The following is a 23,013-nucleotide window of genomic DNA, read 5'->3' on the forward strand; positions in this document are numbered from 1 at the left end:
AGTGGAGATCAGTAAAGGCCAATAGGGTTCATCAAGAAAATACCTACACCCATGGCTGATTCATGTCAATGTATGGCAGAAACCACTACAATATTGTAAAGTAATTAGCCTCCAATTAAAATAAATAAATTTTTAAAATACCATAATAGCTCATCTCACTGTTTTGTTGTTGTTGTTATTGTTACTTGTTTCTACTGATTTTTATTCTTAAAATATTTTTTATTTTACATTGCAGTATAGCTGATTAACAATGCTGTGATAATTTCAGGTGCAGAGCAGAGCAACTCAACCATACATATGCTTGTATCCATTCTCCCTCAAACTCCTCTCTCATCCAGGCTGCCATGTAACATTGAGCAGAGTCCCTGTGCTATACAGTAGGTCCTTGTTGGCTAGCCATTTTAAATATTGTTTATTCGCTAGGTCATGTCCAACTCTTTTGCTATCCCATGGACTGTAGCCCGCCAGGCTCCTCTGTCCATCAGATTTCTCAGGCAAGAATACTGGAGCGGGTTGCCATTTCCTTCTCCAGGGATCTTCCTGATCCAGGAATCAAACCTGCATCTCCTGCACTGGAAGGCAGATTCTTTACCACTGAGCCACCAGAGAAGCCCATTTTAAATATAGCAGTGTGTATATATCGATTTCAAACTCCCTACACTGTTGGTGGAAATGTACATTGGTACAGCCACTATAGAGAACAGTATGGAGGTTACTTTAAAAAATAAAAATAGAGTTGCCATATGATCCTGCAATCCCTCTCCTGGGCATATATCCAGGGGAAACCATGGCCTGAAAAGATACACGCACCTCAGTGTTCACTGTAGCACTATTTACCACAGTCAAGACATGGAAGCAACCTAAATGTCCATTGACAGAGGAATGGATAAAGAAGATGTGGTACATATGTACAATGCTTTGGGTTTTTTTTTTTTTCCTTTTTTGGGTTTTTTTTTTTTTTTTTTTTTTTTTTTGGGCAGTGCTACACAGCTTGCAGAAACTTAGTTCTCTTACCAAGGATGGAACTCAGGTCCTCGGCAGTGAAAGCACAGGGTCCTAATCACTGGAATGCCGGGAAATCCCCTCATTTACTGTTTTTTACATCACTAGTCTGACACACATACATCAGGAGAATGTTAATAATACAGTATAACCAGATTTCAGAAAGATATTTACTGAAATCTAAAGCCATAGCGTTATCATCAAGATGGAAATAGGGGAACTGGGTAATAATTTAGTTGGGCACATTCTGATATTCTAAAGCAATCATGCCCATTGAGATCAATTAATAAGACATACATAAGCAGTTAATGTTTTAAATTCAAAGATCCCAAACCAGGATTTTTGTCTTCCAACACCAACTCTTCTTTCTCATTTGTGACATCTGTCAAGAATATTATATTTTCCCAGACATCCATGTATGAAAACTCTGAAATTCCGTGACTTCTTCCTTCTCCCTGTTCTCTTCATTGACTCATTTTCCAAATCAGGAAGACTATATCTCTTATGACCTCTCACATTCATCCTTTTGCTTTCATTCCTTGGCCTTGAGCACCATTTCTTCAAATCAACTCCATGTCATGGCCTGCCCGGTGTTCTTCACACATTAATCCATCCCACACCATTCACATTGACCTTCCATGCCACTCCAAATCATTGGCTTGCTAGCCAGGGCCCCTTCAGTGGGGTTTTTCATTTATGCTTCTCATCTTACCATTTGCCCATGTGTCCCACCCCCTAATGGCTCAGCTGGTAAAGAATCCGCCTGCAATGCGGGAGACCTGGTTTCCATCCCTGGGTTGGGAAGATCCCCTAGAGAAGGGAACAGCTACCCACTCCAGTATTCTGGCCTGGAGAATTCCATGGACTGTATAGTCCATGGGGTCGCAAAGAGGCGGACATGACTGAGTGACTTTCACTCACTCCCACCCCTGGGATTAAACAAATCAAAGTACCGCTCTTACTGTGCCTCCTGCTGGCTGTCAGCTGCCTTGCAGATTTCTTCAATCCTGAGTCACACATTCAAAAAAAAGAAAAAATCTTCAACGTTTCTGGAATTAGGAAGCACCTTATATTCAAGATCATACAAAACTGTCAGCCTCAGAATTAAGGCAGAAGTGATGATAGGCTCCTTGCTGCCTGTGACTGAGAATTTTGCAATATGTAAAAGGGATCGGTTCATCTAATTGTCATTGCAGCTGTATATTAACTTTGGATAGCTAATTTTTACTTAAAATGAGGCAGCGTATGCTATAAACTGCTCTGGATACTTGAGGCAAAAGAAGGGAAGATCTCTGCCCTGGTGGAGCATATGTCATGAAGAACTGTTGCCAGGTTCTGAAGACTCTATCTGTCACAGGATCTGGTGGACTTTTAAGAGAAGATCTTTAACTACTAGTGACAAATAACTCAATTAGGGGGAAAAGTGAAACTATGGTTCCACCAAATAAGTCATGAAAGCACAATCTGTTATACTTTGTGTGACAGAAAATCGTTTGAAGACAGTAACCTGTGTTTTGTTACCCTTGTCCTTTCCTCTTTCTTCCCCTCCCACCAGTTCAAGCAGAGAGTTAGTCCCTTTCTCATTTACTTGGAGGGAGAATATGGCAGGGAAGAAAGCAAATATGGCCTAAAAGAGAGGGAATCTTGGCTCTACTTCCTGGTGGTACTAGGAACAAAAGGGTAAAGTGAAAAAGTGAAACTGTTAGTTACTCAGTCGTATTTGACTCTTTGTGTCCGCATGGACTGTAGCCTGCCAGGCTCCTCTGTCCATGGGATTCTCCAGGCAAGAATACTGGAGTGGGTAGCCATTCCCTTCTCTAAGGGATTTTCCTGACCCAGGGATTGAACCCGAGTAAGGGAGTGGCAAAATTCCAGAAAGAAAGTGACAGTTAAGGTACATCTAAAGGCATGATGGGCAGTCTTGCAGGCTAAAGCATGTGTCCCAAGTAGAGTTTGAAGGGATTAAGAAGAGAGAGTGGTACCAAATATCTCCATCCAGTGGCTGAATGTTGAGTAAATCCCACAGAGCCACAGAGAAATTCCAGAGAAGGGAAAAACTGAAGAAATAACCATGCTAAGTTTTTCCAGCAATCCAGAATGGAAAGCTCAAAGTAGAAATCAGGTTGAATTATAAAATGTAAAATTGTATGTCTTCACATCTGAACAAATAGACTGAAAATCTTACCTGCTATACTTGCCATGTCACTGAATTAAATGTACCAAAGAGACCGAGAATCATGTGAACATTATGAACAGCAGTGAGTCCATGGAAACAGCAACTCAGGAAAATGTTCAGACTCCAAATGTGAAAAACACTTTCAAAATTTGGTCAGGATTCGAAAAAGGGAAGTAGCAGATATTTAAAGTTATAAGGATAATCTCGATCATTTTTAAATGGATACTTGATATCATGTTTCTTATATTTTTCCTCTAAAAAGCTGCTACTTCAATTGATACTGGATATTACAATTCATGGCATTTTTGAAGTGAGGAAAAAAGTCTGTTTTTCATCATTCTGAGGAATTTCTGCTGTCAAAATCCTACCCATCAGCAACCAAAGTGTCAAAAACAAGGGATTTGTTAAATAATTGTGCTATACCTATGTAGTAGAATAGAGTATTTATAAATGGTCTCATAGAAGAATATCTAATGAGTGAGAAAATGTTAAAGTTAACTAAATTTTTAAAAACCTCTGTGTGGTGTGTGTGTATGTGTGTGTGTGTGTGATACCTATAGGTCTGCTTCCAAAGTGTCTCTCAAGACCTCCAACCTTTAACGTTATCATTTAGTCTAATAGCCAAATGGCACACCTGAAATGTCATCTCATATACCTCGTATGGGAGGTCTACCAGTACTAGGGTGATCAATCATTTGAGTTTTCCCAAGATTAATGGGTTACCTGAGATTTCAGGACTAATATCAGGACAGCCCTGGGCACACTGGAACAGCTGGTAACTCTGATCAGTGCCTGATATCAGGAGCTGAATCAAGCCCCTGGTGTAGCAAGCTACTGCTGTACTATCCATGACCACCTTTCCTGAGCTCTTGGTCCCCCTGCTGCTGATACCATCTGCAGGACCTAAACTAAAGCCTTGAGGTAACAGTAAGTACAATATGAATGTGCACTCAGTTGCCCATGTCTTTGCAACCCCATGGACTGTAGCCCGTCAGGCTCCTCTGTCCATGGGATTCTCCCAGCAAGAATACTGGAGTGGGTAGCCATCCCCTTCTCCAGGGGATCTTCCCCACCCAGGGATCAAATCCATGACTCCTGCATTGCAGGTGGATTCTTTACCACTGAGCCACCAGAGAAACCTGGTGTAATATATATTTTGTTAAATCACATTGAATCTAGAACATCATTTCTAGCACTTTCTCCAAGGATCTGTACTTAGCCCTGTACCATGTTTGGTATTTCTCTACCTTTTATAAATGCAAAAGACCCTGTTAAGAAGATGAAAGACAAGTTACCACCTGGGACAAAATATTTGCAAGCCACCTAACCAACACAGAACTAGTGTCTAGAATATATAAAGAATTCTCACAACTTCACAACAACAACAACAATAACAAAATGACATTTCATTGAGGAGGATATACAGTTAGCTAATAAGCACATGCTTAACCATCAGAGAACTGCCCTTACCCTGCTCTTCCTACCAATCTTTAGCAAAACTCCCCAGTTCTTCAGAGGCCATCCCCAGCCTCCTCTTGACTCCCTTTTCCCCTCTCTCAACCCAAGCCTGCCTTAATTAGCACAGCCATCTACCTCATGCTCTGGACCTTATCTTGGTGTCAGGAGGAAGGCCATCCTGGGGCATCCAGTCCCACCAAGTCAGCCTGGCCACTAAGAAGGGAATGAAAGTTGCTCAATTATGTCTGACTCTTTGCGACAGTCTCTTATACAGTCCATGGAATTCTCCAGGCCAGGATACTGGAGTGGGTTGACATACTCTTTGCCAGGGAATATTCCCAACCCAGGATCGAACCTAGGTCTCCTGCACTACAGGCAGATTCTTTACCAGCTGAGCCACCAGGGAAGCCCAAGAATACTGGAATAGGTAGCCTATCCCTTCTCCAGTGGATCTTCCCTACCCAGGAATTGAACCGGGGTCTCCTGCATTGCAGGTGGATTCTTTACCAACTAAGCTAAAGGAAGAGGGATTTTCAGGTAAGTGGGGAGAAGGGTAGACACAGCTGGATGCAGGCACAAGGATCTTTCTGGTGCTTTCCCCATCACACCAGAGGCCATCAGGTCCTTTCCCCTCCTTCCTTCTCAGATAGGCAAGAGGAGCTGAAGCATAATCTCTATTGAGTTCTTCTGTTTCCTAAGCCAGGGCTCCCCAACCCTCAGCCATTGACCAGAACTGCTCCATGGTCTGTTAGGACCTGGGCTGCACAGCAGGAGGTGAGCAGTGGGTGAGTGAGCAAAGCTTCACCCATATTTACAGCTACTCCCCATCACTCTTGTCACCACCTAAGCTCGGAAAACAAGTTCAGGGCTCCCATTACAGTGAGCTGTATAATTATTTCATTATATAACACAATGTAATACTAATAGAAATAAACTGCACAATGAATGTGATGTGCTTGAATCATCCCCAAACCATCTCCCCACCCCCGTTGTCCACGGGAAATTTGTCTTCCACGAAACAGTCCCTGTTGCCAAAATGTTTGGGGACTCCTGCCCTAAGTGGTAAAAAGGTTTCACCTTTCAAATCAAAATGTGCTGCTTAATGGTTGGTGAACTGACTTCTAGTTCTTTCATAGCCAAATATGGCTGGTGAAGGGGCAGGCCAAATTATCCACGGCAGGGGACTGGGAAGGGGTCGGTGTGTGTGTGTGTGTGTGTGTATGTATGTGTGTGTGTGTGTGTATGTGATCCATAGGGACAGATACACCCAGAATTAAAACAGTGGAGGGTGGAGGCCTTCAGGATCCTTTAAAACTCCCAGGTGGAAACCAGGTCGGACATACATCCTGCCTGGACCTTTCCTGCACAGCCAGGATATCCTGTGTTTGTCAAAAGGACTGCATAGGGAGGCCCTGGCCATTGTCCATCCCGAAATCTGCCCTTCAGCCCCTCCCCAGCCTGTAGCAGCCGCCCCGGGGCAGAGGAAGAGTAACTCTGGAAACGGTTTTATCAGCATCCTCCACGGACTTCCTCACCTCCTCCCCAGCCTCATTAGCCCCAAGGTCCTTAGCATCCTCCAGCAGAAACTTGTGAAGCTGGGATGGGGTCAGCGCCCTAAAGCCAGCCCCTTCTCTTTTGCCAAGACCTGCCTCTGCACAGCCCTAAGTGGGTGCAGCTGGAATCCTGAGCCTGCGATGGAGCCCCGGCTGGGGCCCAAAGCGGCCGCCCTCCACCTGGGCTGGCCGTTCTTGCTGCTGTGGGTCTCCAGCCTGAGCTACTCTGTCTCTTCACCGGCTTCTCCCTCTCCTTCTCCGGTGTCCCGAGTCCGAACGAGCTACAGTTTGGGAAGGACTTTCCTCGGTCTTGATAAATGTAACGCCTGCATCGGGACATCTATTTGCAAGAAGTTCTTTAAAGAAGAAATAAGGTCAGAATCTCAGTTGGATAACTCTAAGGGGCAAAATGTTGTTCCCTTCATGTGATGAGGTCCAGGAATTTCTTGAAAATAAGTCAGGGTGTAGTTTTTGGGTGCGAGCTGAAGCAAAGCCATTTAATTATAGTGGTAATGGGTTAAGGTTGGGATGGAGAGGAGGGAAGGTATGAAGTCTAATTCCAGCTCTAAATGCTAAATCCAACACTTCCTTTGGAAGTGGGAGCATAAAGTTTTAAAGTTTTCTTTTCCATGAATGAAGTAGCCCGGGACTATTGAGTTTACCAAGTTCATTTCTCATAGTAGTAGGGAAATAAAATTTATAGAAAGCTTACTATGTGACGAACGTTTTTAAGCTATTGTTATTTTCACCTCACAACAATCCTGGGAGTTAGTGATTCGCACCCATGATTCAGATAGTGAACGGAAACCTAGCAAGGTTCAGTGACTGGCTCAAGGTCACCACCTAATAAGTGGCATATCTGGGACTCAAACCAAAGCAGTTTGCTCCAAAGTTTCTGAATGAGTTTTCTGTTGTGAACTGTTACCTTGATCAGAGGAAAACCTAAGTTTAATAAATCTCATGCACCTGGCTCTCCCCAGAGAATGGTACCACACTCTGGAATCAACCCTGTCAACTCATGTTCAATGAACCTTTACTATGGCCAAGGCCCAGGATGTGCTATAATGACATTGCTATAACTCTGGTCCTTGCCCTCCAGGGGTTCAGGAGGTAGGGAACAGTGTTACAAACAGCAATAAGGCCTAATCTGAGGCAGGCCAGAAGTGAAGTGTAAAAGACTTTGGGGAACTCCAGGGAGAGAATATTAATTCCAAATGGGGACTAGAGAAGGGCTTCTGAGCACAGCCATGAAGGATGATGAGCTGAAATTAAGTGGGAGGAGAGCAGCTTAAGGTAGAAGGATCAGCTTAAGCAAAGGCCCAGAGGTGTGCCTTCGTGGCTGGAGCATGGGGCCCATGTGGAGGCATGGCACAAGGAGGACATTGCAAGGGGCAGGGGGCCTTGAATGCCATATCAAGGAATTGGGACCCTAACCTGTGAGCCAGTGGTCTCCAGCCTTCTCAGTATCAAAGACACTTTGTAATAGACCTCTTCTCTTATGCCCTCCCTCAAGGCTCTGCCTCTGGCTTGTAAGGTTTGGTGACCAGGCAGAAGGCATTAACTGACAATAATTTTATTATCTATATTAACCAAAACGTGAGTATTCCACTAAGTTACTAAACAGAAACAAACAGAAAATACCAATAAAAATGTTGAACTTCTTTTGTGAGATGGTAGATATCACAGGGAGTTGAAATGAACTTTTCCTAGTAGACTGTTTTTTAAAAATTTTTATTGGAGTGTAGCTGATTTACAATGTAATGTCAGTTTCAGGTATATAGAAAAGTGAATCAGTTCTCTATACACATATATTCATTCTTTTTTAGATTCTTTTCCTTTATAGGTTATTACAGAATACTGAGTAGAATTCCTTGTGCTACACAGCAGATCCTTATTAGTGATCTATTTTATATATGGTAGTGCATATATATGGATTGCCCAGGTGGCTCAGTGGTAAAGAAAATGCCTGCCAAGCAGGAGACACGGGAGACGCAGGTTCGAGCCCTGCATTGGAAAGATTCACTGGAGGAGGAAATGGCAACCCACTCCAGTATTTTTGCTTGGAAAGATCCCATGGACAGAGGAGCCTGGCAGGCTATAGTCTATGGGGTCACCAAGAGTCAGACACAACTGAGCACACACACACGTGTGTGTATATATATATATATGAAAGTGAAAGTGAAGTTGCTCGGTCGTGTCCGACTCTTTGCGACTCCATGAAATGTAGCCTATTAGGCTCCTCCATCCATGGGATTTTCCAGGCAAGAGTACTGGAGTGGGTTGCCATTGCCTTCTCCAGGGGATCTTCCCACCCAGGAATCGAACCCAGGTCTCCCGCATTGCAGGCAGACTCTTCACCGTCTGAGCCACCAGGGAAGATTATATATATATTCTATTATCATTTTTAAGGTATTTTGAATGTTGAAAAATTGAAAGACTTCCACTTATAGGAGTTCTGTAGCAGGCAATGGTGAGGGTGTTACATAGGGTGGGGACAAGATGAGGCCAGTATTTTGCAAAGATCTTCTGGAAAGCAGTGTGCAGAATGGCCAGGTGATACAGACCAGTTCTCGTCCAAGAGAAAGATCATTGAGAACAAAGCTGGGCAGGAAGGATGCAAGTCAATTTAGCTGGAGACTTATTTTGTTGATCAACTCAATGCGAGAGGAAAGAAAGATGGAGATGTGGAAAATGAACTCAAGAATTCCCACCTAAGAAATAGGATGAATAAAACCAGTAACACAGGGGAAGTGGGTGGGACTGATTCCTTAGAGAAAGAAGGCAGTGAAAGTATGGACATATTTTAAGATAGGAGGGAGGGAAATTAAGGGATTCACCTGAGGAAGAGCTCCAGATTCACCTCCCCCTCCAGATAAGTAAATAAGAATATATTAATCTTACAGTCGACTCTTCACCAAGTGGAAAGAAATGAGGCTTTTCTCATCAGGCAAATAATGGCCAAATTCAGGAAGCATTTCCCCAAATAGGTTTGTGTTCCAGTTTGAGTTCAGGATATTACTTCACCTCCCTCAGAATTCATTTTCCACATGTGCCTGCCTGAAAGGGAAGTGTGCAGATCCAAGCAGGAAATCACCAGGCAGGGCAGGTTGGGGTCTGGAACGCTTCACGTTGAGAAGTCACATTCTCAATGCAAGGAAACTGAGGCCAGTGAATGGGTCTGGAAATGTAGCCTTGTTTATAGTCCTTTTCTCTACATTGTAAATAGTTATTTCCTTATTTTTAAAGTGATATATCTTTATTTTAGAATCTTCAGGAAATATCAATTAGAGAAAACACAAAATAAAGATCTCAGACAATTCCTCACCAAGGATCACCGCTTCATTAACATTTTGGTGTATGACCCTTACTACCTTTTTGCTAAGTGTGGATTAAAGTTTTTTCAACAAAAATGTGAGCATATTATGCACTCTTTTGCAAACTTTTATTTAACAATATATTGGGAAGATTTTTCCACATTAACTATTCCCCACAATTTGATTTTTAGCAGTTTTGTGATATTCGATTGTGTCAGTCAATCCTAATTTATTTAACTAAATCACTGTGGTAGGACAACTAGGGTTTTTTGCACTTTATGTTATTAAAAACAGTGCTATGTTGAACCTCCTCCTATGTGATATGCATATCAGTAATTAATTCCTATAACAAATTCTAAAAGGTAAAATTTCTGGGTCAAAAAATATAGTGACTTTTTAAATTTTTGAGACATATATGTATACATATCCAAATGGAGACTTCTTCCTATAGAGTTTACTTCTTGCATACTCAGAAATGTTTACTATTACTATTATTTTTGCTTTGTATATTCTTCTGAGTTGAGCCCTTTTTTCAGACTTCTTGACCTTTTGTATTTCTTCTTTGTTAATAGTCTGCAAATTCACATCCTTCGCCTCTCTTTCCAAAGGTGTGTTTGCTCATCTTGTTCTTGTTCATCTCCAAACATTTCTCCACTTTGAAAAATGATCATGATGCTACCTTATGAGAAAACCCATCTCAGGCTTTCAGATGGTAAGCTGAAATGCTGTTGCCAGACGAGCATTAGCACTCCAGGACCTGTCCTCATTAAGAACTGGACAATGTTTGTTGTTCAGCAACAGAGAGTGAGCTCCTAAGGCTGACTGGGTAGGCTGAAGACACATGATTGGCAGATGATGTCACCTTTCCTTCTTTCCCTATCTGTTCCCTATTAATTCCTGGGTCAGGAAGATCCCCTGGAGAAGGGATAAGCTACCCACTCCAGTATTCATGGGCTTTCCTGGTGACTCAGACAGTAAAGAATCCATCTGCAACGCAGGAGATCTGGGTTCTATCCCTGGGTAGGGCAGACCCCCTGGAGGAGGGCATGGGATTCCACTTCAGTATTCTTGCCTGGAGAATCCCGTGGACAGAGGAGCCTGGTAGGCTACAGTCCATGGGGTCACTAAGAGTCAGACATGACTGAAGGGACTTAGCACACAGCTATAACCCCTAATAATGTTACCAGTCTGTTCCCAAGAGCTAAGTCATAAAATGGATGATAAAGGACTAAGTAGCAGCAAAGTGGTTCAGAGTACAAGCTCTGGAGCCCTGAAGGCTACTTCCTCCATTTCCTGGCTGTGTGACTTGGAGTAAAGCACTTAACATTTCTGTGCCTCAGTTTCCTTATCTGCATGATAACAGCAGCGCTGACCTCATAGGTTTGTTGAAAGGTATAACTGAATTATGGCACATAAAGTGTTTAGCAAAGTGATTGCTACAGTGATTCATAAATGTGTGTTGCTGTTATTGTTATCTAAAAGAGCCACCTGGTTGTAGACCCTTAGTTACAGGCCCTTGGGGAGAAGTGGTTTGAACCCGCATGAACAAGAGCAGCTACAGGAAACAGACAGGCCTGCCTCAGGGCCCTGCTACTGCTGCTAAGTCACTTCAGTCGTGTCCGACTCTGTGCAACCCCATAGACGGCAGCCCACCAGGCTCCCTCGTCCCTGGGATTCTCCAGGCAAGAACACTGGAGTGGGTTGCCATTTCCTTCTCCAATGCATGAAAGTGAAAAGTGAAAGTGAAGTCACTCAGTCGTGTCCAACCCTTAGCGTCTCCATGGACTGCAGCCCACCAGGCTCCTCCGTCCATGCGATATTCTAGGCAAAAGTACTGGAGTGGGTTGCCATTGCCTTCTCTTCCTTATCCTCCCAGTGTGGAGGATCAATTCCCATGATTGTCCTAAAAATGCCAGTAAAATTGATTCCTTGCAAGTTTTTGGCGTTTGGTCTTTTTAAACAGATTTGTGGCAATGTCCTGGAATAGAATTCTTTGTGCCTATTTCCACTGAAGTTTGAACAGTCCAGTATCACAGAAGGTATTGACTGACAGTTTCTTAGAGCATCTTCTTAGAAAAGCTTGCAGTCTCTTAGGGTAACTGTGTCATGTAAGCGAGAAAAAAATACAATGTAGAGTGTGGAGCTAGTTCCTCGAAAACTCATTATCATGAGGTTGCCCAGTAATGCCCAATAATAAGAATTTAAAGATTCTTATTGAAATTAAGTTAAAGATGAGGTCCTTCTGTATAGCACAGGGAACTATATTCAATATCCTGTGATAAATCACACTGGAAAAGAATATGGAAAACAATGTATATATACATGTAACTGAATCACTTTGCTATACAGTAGAAATTAGCACATTGTAATTCAACTATACTTCAATAAAATAATTATTTATTTTTTAAAAAAGAAATTAAATATATAACATATATACCTAATTTTCATTTGCAGTATAACCCTCAATAATAATGAAGATACACAATTTTCTTAGTAATTTTTCATATATGAATGAGAAGAAGATCTAGCATTCTTTCTTGATGGAAATGTTGGCACACAGCTAGAGAGATGACTGGAGAAAAGGGTCACTGTGGATTGGGCATAGAAAATCAGCAAATGGTAATAGGCCAGTGCCTCTCCCCCATTGTGTGGAATCACACACCTCCTGGATCCCAGATAGCTTTGAGTCTGCTGACCCTTTAACAGCCACTGTTCCCTGACACTTGGCTGGGACCACAAACTTAAATCTTTGGACTGAAAGAAAAATTGATGGGGCCATTTGGGGTTGGATATAAAGGGGGTAGTGCTCCCCCCAGTGCAGGATGATAAGCTTCTTCAAGAATTATAGTTTCAGGTCTTCTCTGGTAGTCCAGTGGTTAAGACCCCGCACTCCCAATGCAAGGGGCCAGAGAACTAGATTCCGCACACCGCAGCTAGAACCAGGGTAGCGAAGGAGAAAGATCGTGGGTTTTGCTGACAGAGAGCCCTGGGTTTGCACCCCTGCTTAGCCACATATTATCTGACCTTGGGCAAGGCACTTAAGCTCTGTAAGCCTGCTTCCACATCTGTAAAGTGGGGATGGGACATGAGGAGAATCAAAGGTACCAGCATGTGTAAAACTGCTGCCTTCACAGAAAGCCAGTTAAGTGAAGAAGATAAAGTTTGTGTCCGGTATGCAGATCCCTCACCTTTTCTGACATCACATATAAACTTCCTTAAGCCTGAGAAAACAAAAATAGTCCTTTGACAGAAAGAGCCTGGAGCATCCCAAGCTAAGGAGAAGAAATGGATCCAGGCAGATGTGGGCCCCTATGTCCCTGTCCCCAGGCTCTGCTGGCTCTGGCAGTATGACTGGTCCCTGCCTAGTTCCTTCTCTCCAGCTCCCAGGCTGATCTGAAAATGGCTGATCCTTTTTCAGGTTTGACAACAGGCTGGCCTTACACCTCGGACCACCTCCTGATGACTTGCCTTCTTACTCTGCAAATTACTCAGATGATTTCAAAACCTGGCGTCCAGTGGAGATCTCAAGGCTGGTCAGCAAACAGCAAAACAAGATCTCAGACGGGAGAATCTGTGCCTCCGCAGCTGCCCCCAAGACCTGCAGTATTGAGCGTGTCCTGCGGAAAACAGGGAGGTTCCAGAAATGGCTGCAGGCCAAGCGACTCACACCAGACCTGGTGCAGGTGAGTGTCCTGGCTGTGGGGTGCAGGAGAACAGAGGGTACCATTGCCAGCTCACATCTCAGTCTGTCTGGGCAAAAGGAATTGTAGTTTGTCTAAAGTGGGACAAAACAGTGTCATGAAACAACATGGCTTGTGACGAGATAGGAACTAAAGAGGTTTCCTGATGGCTCAGACAATAAAGAGTCTGACTGCAGTGCAGGAGACCCAGGATTGATCCCCGGGTCGGGAAGATCCGCTGGAGAAGGAAACGGTAACCACTCCAGTATTCTTGCCTGGAAAATCCCATGGACAGAGGAGCCTGGCAGACTACAGTCCATAGGGTCACAAAGAGTCAGACACGACTGAGCAACTTCACAAAGTGGTTTAGTTGTAGGGACTCCTCCCATTGTCATTCTCCATTCTCTCTGATGTGACCCTGAGGGACTCTTTGGGAAAGAGTTCCTAGCTGCCATCTCTGGTCTGAACATCTGACGGGATGACCCTCACCAACCTTGCCCCCTCCCCCAAAAGGGATTAGCTCACCTACAATGTTTGCTAACCCCTAAACTGTCACTGTTCTTTTTTAGAATATTCATAACAATTTTATTTTTAATTGAAGGATAATTGCTTTACAATATTGCATTGGTTTCTGCCATTCATCAACATGAATTAGCCACAGGTATACCTATGTTCCCCTCCCTCTTGAACCTCCCTCCCACCTCCATCCTCCCACCTCTAGGTTGTTGCTGCTAAGTCACTTCAGTCGTGTCTGACTCTGTGTGACCCCATAGACGGCAGCCCACCAGGCTCCCCCGTCCCTGGGATTCTCCAGGCAAGAACACTGGAGTGGGTTGCCATTTCCTTCTCTAGGTTGTTACAGAGCCCTGATTTGAGTTTTCTGAGTTCTACAGCAAATTTCTGTTGTCTATCTTACATATGGTAGTGTATATGCTTCCATGATACTCTTTCTGTTCATCTTACCTTCTCCTTCCTTCCCCTGCCCATGTCCATAAGTCTATTCTCTATACTTCATGTGACTGTCTTAGAATCTTCCATATATCCTTCCATAATCCTCTTTCATGATCCAGAGACCCTACTCTGAAAATCAGCTTCCTTTTTCATCTCCCACCATAAAGAAGAACCAAACCTAAGTCACTGCGAAGGCAGACTCCAGTAACGCAGCTCCCTCCTCCCATTCAAGAGTTCCGACCCACTCCCATGAGTAGGCTGCCTTCAGAGCTTTGGCACATTGCTGGTGACATCTTACCCTGTGTTTGTCCCCTCCTGCACTGTCATTGCTGGTATCATCTGATTTTTATCCAAACCAACATAGTCATGGACCTCCACACACATCCAGCCCAGCCCTTTAGGGCAGACAATGCCACCTCAAAAGATTGAGGAGCCACTCACCTTTAGCAAAGATGAGAAAGAAGAACTCACCTCAATCTTCCTGCCATGATGAGGCTGGAGGATTTGGCATTCCTCGAGGGCATGCCAAGATTGTTTCTCGAAGTCCCCAGACCACTAGCCGCTTCAAATGGGCACATAAGGCTGCCCAGGTAAATTCTGAGCACTAATAGACCTTCCCTTTGGTGTGTTCAAGATGAGTCACCCACAACAAAGCAGAATCACTGGTCCCTAGATATCTCAACCACGTGGCAAGACCATGTGACTTTGCCTTATGGTTGTGTGGAAACTGCTTCGAAATCAAGAGGAATCAAGCTGCTGGTAACATGGCCATCATCTGACACTGAACTTTACACGTGGTCCTTTTGTACTCTACTTTACGAATCTCATTGGCCTGGAATGGGGAGAAAATAAGCCAGAGGAAGTCAAGCTATTCCCAGGCTGGAGAGGTGGTGGCAGGACCCAGCCTAAGGGTCTTGGAGTTGGTGTGGGAGATAGGAATTGGAGACTCAGGTGGGAAGAACCTTATGGGAGCTGCTCAACACTGGGCAGAAACATGAAACAGAGGGCAGATATCAAAGCCCACACCATGGTACACACCCTAGGTGTAATGGCCTTGTGCCTCTTTCTGCGCCTGCAGACACATCCTCTGCCTGCAGAAACACCCTCCCTGCACTGGCCTGGGGTACCCACCATCTGTCATTCTCAGGCTGGCCACATGGGAAAGACTAACATGAGACCTCCTGGGCTTTGCCTCAAATATGTGCTCAAGAACAAATAGGAGTCCCCAGGAAGAGTAAAACAAGATACACAAGGAATTGTTTCAGAACCCCTTGAAAATCCCATCACTTCTTCCTGCTCTCATTGTTGTCTGCTCCCTTGCTGACAGGCACAGTTCTCCCAAGCCACCGGCCCTAGACTACCTGCACCTGGGACCTGGACCACGGACCAAAGGACAGAACTTCCTGGTGCCTAAGATACATTTGGGATTTCCCAGAAAGTGACTAAGCTGGTCTTGGGCTTTGAACTAAGGAAGACTCCCTCTTTCCCTCATTTCTAGACACTACATAATGCAGTGGAGATTATCCTAGGGGGGCTAAAAAGTCCAAAGCTACCTGCCAGGTACATCTAGTGTCACCTACCTTGAAGAGTATAGATGCTGTGGTAGAAACAGAAGACCCCTGGGGACGAGAAACTGTGGTTGAGTCCTGAAGGTAAAAGTGTTAGTTGCTCAGTTGAGTCCAACTCTTTGCAACTCCACAGACTGTAGCCCTTTAGGCTCCTCTGTCCATGGAATTCTTCAGGCAAGAGTACTGGAATGGGTTGCCATTTTCTTCTCCAGGGGATCTTCCCCACCCTGGGGTCCAACCTGCGTCTGCTACATCTCCTGCATTGGCGGGTGGGTTCTTTACCATTATCCCCACCTGGGAAGCCCATCCATATTGTAGTCGTTGCCACGGGCTGAGAGGAGAAGAGAATTAAGAGTGACTCTTGAATAGATACACGGTATCTCTTGGGGTGATGAGCATTGCTGGAGTTAGATAGTGGTGATAGTTGTACAACTAAAAGCCACTGAATTGTTCACCTTAAAATGGTCCAAATAAGGAATTTTACACGATATAAAATTTACCTTAATAAAAAAATGAAAAAGAAGCCATTTACAAAACTTCACCAATCCTCTGACTCCATTCCCTTAGAGCCCTGACAGGTGACAGGTGACATTAATAATTTAATTCATGCCAGGATGTTAACAGCTAATAGCATTTCACTGTAGCCCTCTGAGAAACCATTTGTGTGTAAAGTCAGTATTAAGATGCTCCCACTAGCCCATCCCATAACTAGCTCAGGCCTTCCTAATACCTCCCCGCATTATTTCCCCCACAAAGCCCAGATGTGGCCCTGGAATTCTCCTCGATAGTGTTCCCTGCAAGCAGCCTCTGTCATGATTTCAGCTGGACTATGAGGTGACATCTGTGTAACTGCCAATTCATCCCAGACTTGGCCAAATAGCTCTACCCTATTTTTCTGATAATCGGTCAGACATGAAGTCCTGATTTCTAATTTAGACATTACAGTATTTCTCTTTTCACAGGGGAGTTTTAGGAGTCAAGTGGAGAGAGACTGTAGAATGGATGGTAGGGAGACTTGCCTCATCCTTCAACTCTATATTAAATGGCCCGATGCCAACTCTGCCTATTGGCAAGGCCATTCAGCATGGCTTCAGTGTGCTTTCTCTGAATCCCTCAAGAGCCACTTTCCCCCAGGGATCTAGGCCAGGACCCTCAAGTGTGCGTATTTGAGTGAGGATGTGCTGATGTGTGTTTGGAGGAGACAAAAGGAGCCACAAGAAACTGATGAGTTGACTCAGAAAATTGGCAAGGCAGGGAAGGAAGGAGAAATGAAGAAATAAAAGAAAATTGAAGGCAGGAGGGATCTGACTGGTGCAGGGCCCTCAGAACCTGGACTGTTGGCGTTGCTTAGAAAAGTCAACTTGGATGAAAAGATCCAGGGCTCACCATCAGATGCCAAGTGCAATTTTGTATTAATACCAAGGACCCTCTCTTGAGCCACAGGCAACACACTGCAGCTAAGGGCTGCCAAGGAGGCTGGACTGGACCAGGAATCAGCAAAAGGGTGAACAATGCAGTGTGTGTGGGTGTGTGTCTGTGGCACTTACGCTAATAAAACCATGACTTTTCTCCTCCAAAACCTGCATTGTTCTGACGGGAATATCCCACAGCCTAAATTACTAGCCCACAAATAGAGCCATGGACAAGGACAGCACCCAGAGTTTATCATGATGTGCTTGTTCACAAAACCACAAAGAAGGCTTCCTCTGCTGTTACGCAAGTGCCAAGAAGCAGCCACCCTCAGCAGCACGTGGCTAATCAGAGGAAAAACAGTTCCTCCATCGGGTCCTCCTCCCATCCCCTCAACTGCCATCCACTCTGGACATTGTTCTATACGCTAACCCTGTTTCTTGTCAGGTGGGAAGTGAAGTTTTTTCTCCCACTAGATGGTGGTATAGAGTGTTCAGGAAGCTTTGTTTAAAGCAAGATGCCTGGCAATTTTACTTCCTTTGTCTCAATTCCTTTTTTTACATAAATACAATAAGAGGTGGGTTTCCCAGGTGGCGCTAGTGGTAAACAACCTGCCTGCCAATGTAGGGGACGCAAGAGGCACAGGGAGTTCAGTCAGTAAAGACTCTGCCTGCAATGCAGGAGACCCAAGTTCAATCTCTGGGTTCGGAAGATCCCCTAGAGAAAGAAACGGCAGTATTCTTATCTGGAAAATTCCATGGACAGAGGAGGAGCCTGGTGGGCTACAGTCCATGGGGTCACAAGAGTTGGACACGACTTAGCGACTAAGCCACCATACACATACATTAAGAGAAATAAAGTAACCAAAGTGCATATTAGCCTTTTAATCAGAATATAGTTTTACAGGTAACTGCTAAATGAATGATAAATTTTCTTTTTGTTTAAATTTTATGAAAAAATATTGAAGGGGTATGTGCAGGACATATCCTAGACCCTAGGAGGGTATAGGCTGTCTAGACAAGGCTCCTGCACTCTGAGAGATAACACCCCAGTGGGGGAGACAAAGCATATGCAATGAAGTCTGATAACTCAGCAGGGTGTGTATGCATCATTGCTCAGTTGTGTCCGACTCTGCGACCCCATGGACTATAGCCCATCAGCCTCCTCTGTCCATGGAATTCTCCAGGCAACAATACTGGAGTGGATTACTGTTCCCTTCTCCAGGGGATCATCCCGACCCAGGGATCAAACCCAGGTCTCCTGCACTGCAGGCAGATTCTTTACCATCTGAGCCACCAGGGAAGCTCTGGCGAGCCATAAATAAATAAATATAGCAGTGTGCACATGTCAAAAATAAATTTTTTTTTAAAGAAACAGGACTCATAGATTATCCAACGCATCCTCGAAAATGACTCCTAAATTATTCTTGATCTCATGAATGAAAAGGAGACAGTGAAAGGTTTCCCTTGACACAGACAGGTTAGGAGAGAAAAACGGAGGCAAGAGAAGACTCAGGAAAGGTAGATATGAGTTGCCAGTGGCTCCTTCCCTATGAGTCTCAAATGCAGAATAGAGGCAGTCCCCAGAAAAAGCATTACTGAAGGCTGGACAGTCACCAAGACAGACCATCAGAGCAGACTTCATCTTCCCTGGGCCCTCAGCTTTTCCTGAACTTAGATGTTAGCCAACCAAGCCCCTTCTTAAATCAATCAAGCCATCCTTTGTTCTTTCTATGATGTCTTTCCTGGCTATCTAGCTATCCCTATCACTATAGCAACCTACTCTGGAGCAAACGCTTTTGGTAGAGTGTAGCTTGTCTCAGAGTCCTGGGGATTGACTATCTACATAGTATATAATATATAATCTATAAAGATATTTGCTTGAAAAATTGGTAGATATAATTGATACATGTGTTACATTTAAAAAACCATTTATTAAGCCACAGAAACATTCAATACATTTTAAAAAGTAGAAATGCCAAAGGCCAGATCAAAGAAAAATGAGTTATTCTAGAATAATTCTGTTAAATGATTCCCTGGTAATGACTTAAGATCATCTCTTCCTCTTCTCGGTTCAGTTCAGTCGCTCAGTCGTGTCCGACTCTTTGCAACCCCATGAATCGCAGCACACCAGGCCTCCCTGGCCATCACCAACTCCCGGAGTCTACTCAAACTCATGTTCATCAAGTCAGTGATGCCATCCAGCCATCTCATCCTCTGTCGTCCCCTTCTCCTCCTGCCCCCAATCCCTCCCAGCATCAGGGTCTTTTCCAATGAGTCAAATCTTCGCATGAGGTGGCCAAGGTATTGGAGTTTCAGCTTTAACATCAGTCCTTCCAATGAACACCCAGGACTGATCTCCTTTAGGATGGACTGGTTGGATCTCCTTGCAGTCCAAGGGACTCAAGAGTCTTCTCTAATACCACAGTTCAAAAGCATCAATTCTTCGGCGCTCAGCTTTCTTCACAGTCCAACTCTCACATCCATACATGACCACTGGAAAAACCATAGCCTTGACTAGATGGACCTTTGTTGGCAAAGTAATGTCTCTGCCTTTGAATATGCTATCTAGATTGGTCATAACTTTCCTCCCAAGGAGTAAGCGTCTTTTAATTTCATGGCTACAGTCACCATCTGCAGTGACCATCCACAGTCACCATCTAGTCCACCATCTGCAGGAGCCCCCAAAAATAAAGTCTGACACTGTTTCCACTGTTTCCCCATCTATTTCCCATGAAGTGATGGGACCAGATGCCATGATCTTAGTTTTCTGAATGTTGAGCTTTAAGCCAACTTTTTCACTCTCCTCTTTCACTTTCATCAAGAGGTTCTTTAGTTCCTCTTCACTTTCTGCCATAAGCATGGTGTCATCTGCATATCTGAGGTTATTGATATTTCTCCTGGCAATCTTGATTCCAGCTTGTGCTTCTTGCAGCCCAGTGTTTCTCATGATGTACTCTGCATAGAAGTTCAATAAGCAGGGTGACAATATTCAGCCTTGACATACCCCTTTTCCTATTTGGAACCAGTCTGTTGTTCCATGTCCAGTTCTAAGTGTTGCTTCCTGACCTGCATATAGGTTTCTCAAGAGGCAGGTCAGGTGGTCTGGTATTCCCATCTCTTTCAGAACTTTCCACAGTTTAGAGGTACACAAATCATTTTATTAATACCTTGTCAATAATATTTCCTATCATGCAGTACTTTGCAAAACCTATCCTCTTGCTCCTTTGAATATCAGAAATGAATTTTTATGCCTTTTCCGTTTTCCCCTTTCACTGCCCAAGATTCAGCAATATTGTTTGCAAGGTCTTTGTGAATCTTCCAGGTGGGAAAACTCATTCCAAACAATGAAAGCTTCCTTTACACATTCTGGCACCCCATTCCTGTTCACCACTGTTTTGCTCTACCCTTTTCAGATCAAAGGCCAAATACGTGTCAAAGAAGACAGGCAAACATTATGAACATTGGGCCTTCATTTTGTTATCCACCCAAATTCTCCCCATGGCCCTGGTCTGTAGTTTATTTTCACCTGATACTTTGAAAAATAGAGTTCTTTTCTAAGTTTTTCAATCAAAGTATAACCTATGTACTTAAACGTGCATATATAACATGTAGAGCTAAATTTTTACACATGTGTTCATTCCTGTAACTACTGTCCACATCAAGATACTGAACATTTCCAGCCCCTCAGAAGGCTCTTTCATGTCCCTTCCCTAAAAAGACTGCCTCTAGGGTGACCAACCATCTGATTTTCTTGACACTAAACTTGTTTCAGCCCCAAAAGTTTCACATTCTGTGAAACCCCTCAGTTCCAGGAAAAATGGAACAGTCGATCACCACACCCCTTCCAAATAGTAACCATTCTGAACTATATCACCATAAATCAGTTTTACCTGGTTTTGAACTTCATTTAAATGGAATCACACAGTACATCTTCAACATGTTGTCAAGCTATTTAACCATACTGTTGCATGAATCAGTAGCTTGTTTTTCATTGCAGTAGACTAGTCCATTATATGATGAAGTCAGTTTATTCATTCTAATGTTGATGAACATCTGTGTTGTATTTAGTTTGGGTTATTGTAAATTAAAACTTCTGCAAACATTCTTATCTATGTCAGTTGGTGAACACAACCATACAGAAAGGATATTTTTGGGTTATATTGTGTACTTATGGATTTAGTCAATACTGCCCAACAGTTTCCCAAAGTAGTTGTACTGATTTCTTCCTATAAGCAATGGAAGACAGAGTTCCATGGTTCCACATCTTCATCACACTTGATATTTTTAGTTTTTCATTTTAGTCATTTCGGTGAGTGTCTACCAATATCTCATTGTGTGAGCTGAATTTGTATTTTTCTCATAACTTACAATATAAAGATCCTTTTCATACACTTATTGGCTACTCTGATTTCATCTTTTGTAAAGTGTTGGCATATGTTGTTTGTCCATTTTTTATTGGGTTGTCCATTTCTTATTGGTTGTCTCATTGTGAAAGCTAAATTTATATTTTGGATACAAGACTTTTTGTTGGATATATGTATTACAAATATCTTCTCCCAGCCCATGGCTTGCCTTTTCACTGTCCTAATGGTACCTTTTGATAAATTGACATTCTTAATTTAAATGAAGTCCAGTTTATTAATTATTTTAAATGTCCTAATTATCCTATGGCCACAAACGTATTCTCCCATTTACTTCTGAAGTTTTCATATATTATCTCTCATACATAGCTCACTAATTTTATGTTCTGCTCTGCCCAGTTTGGGGTTAAATCCAGTCAGTAACTTCATAATTTCAGATACTGTATCTTGTATTTCTAAACACCAGTTTAACTTTTTTTCATGGATTCCAATTCTCTATTGAAATTCTCTCCCTTTCATTATTTTTGTCTGTCTTTTCCTCTATTTTCTTGAAATCTTAATCATAGTTACTTTGACTTCTCTACTTGCTAGCTCTAATATCTGGCTTATCTCTAGTTCTACTTCTGCTTTTATTGGTTGTTTTCTTTTTTCTTTATTTTGTTTTATTTTTAACTGCGATGGGTCTTCATTACTGCATGGGCTTTTTTCTAGTTGCGGCAAGTGCGAGCTCCTCGTTGCGGTGCACGGGCTTCTCCTTGTGGCGGATTCTCTCGTTGCAGAGCACAGGCTCTAGGCATTCGGGCTTCAGTAGTTGCAGCGTGTGGGCTCAGTAGTTGTAGCTCAAGGGCTTGAGAGTTGGTCTGTGGCATGTGGAATCTTCTCAGACCAGGGATTGAACTCATGTCACCTGCATTGCAAGGCAGATTCTTAACCACTAGACTACCAGGGAAGCCCCTCTTTTTTCTTGATTATCGGAGAAAGGCTACCCATTCCAGTATTCTGGCCTAGCGAATTCCATGGACTGTATAATCCATGGGGTCACAAAGAGCTGGACACGACTGAGTGACTTGTACTTTCACCATTGGAATGGGATGGAGGGAAACAGAGTGTGTTTATTACTCTTAAATCTCATAGTCTAATAGAAGTGAAAGAAAGAAAGTGAAGTCGCTCAGTCGTGTCCAACTCTTGGCGACCCCATGGACCGTAGCCTACCAGGCTCCTCTGTCCATGGGGTTTTCCAGGCAATAGTACTAGAGTGGATTGCCATTTCCTTCTCCAAGGGATCTTCCCAACCCAGGGATCGAACCCGGGTCTCCCACATTGTAGACAGATGCTTTACCGTCTGAGCCAAGTGAAGTATATAATAACTGTAATACAGTGAAGTAAGTGTTCTTTTTGGGTAATTTTTCATTATATGCTGGATTTTAAGGATAACATATGGAAGAGGCTCTACATTATGTTATCTTCTCCTAAAGACTACTGAGCTTGGTTCTAGCAGCCAATGAAATTAATCACCTAAATCCAGGGTTTCCCAATCT

The 23,013-nt window shown here is 43.4% G+C and overlaps 1 protein-coding gene across 1 annotated transcript in view; it reads left to right on the plus strand.

Annotated features, from left to right (window-relative positions):
• Positions 1-6,140: 6,140 nt before the first annotated feature.
• Positions 6,141-23,013, plus strand: part of DIPK2B (divergent protein kinase domain 2B) — a 43,310-nt gene continuing 26,437 nt past the window's right edge. Inside the window, exons 1-2 of the mRNA XM_040266145.1 lie at positions 6,141-6,563; positions 12,922-13,186. Coding sequence (XP_040122079.1) covers positions 6,331-6,563; positions 12,922-13,186 — 498 coding nt within the window. The 5' untranslated portion in view covers positions 6,141-6,330. The remainder of the gene's footprint in view (positions 6,564-12,921; positions 13,187-23,013) is intronic.

Source organism: Oryx dammah, unplaced genomic scaffold (assembly GCF_014754425.2).
Source record: "Oryx dammah isolate SB20612 unplaced genomic scaffold, SCBI_Odam_1.1 HiC_scaffold_23, whole genome shotgun sequence".
In the NCBI taxonomy this organism is placed as follows: Eukaryota; Metazoa; Chordata; class Mammalia; order Artiodactyla; family Bovidae; genus Oryx; species Oryx dammah.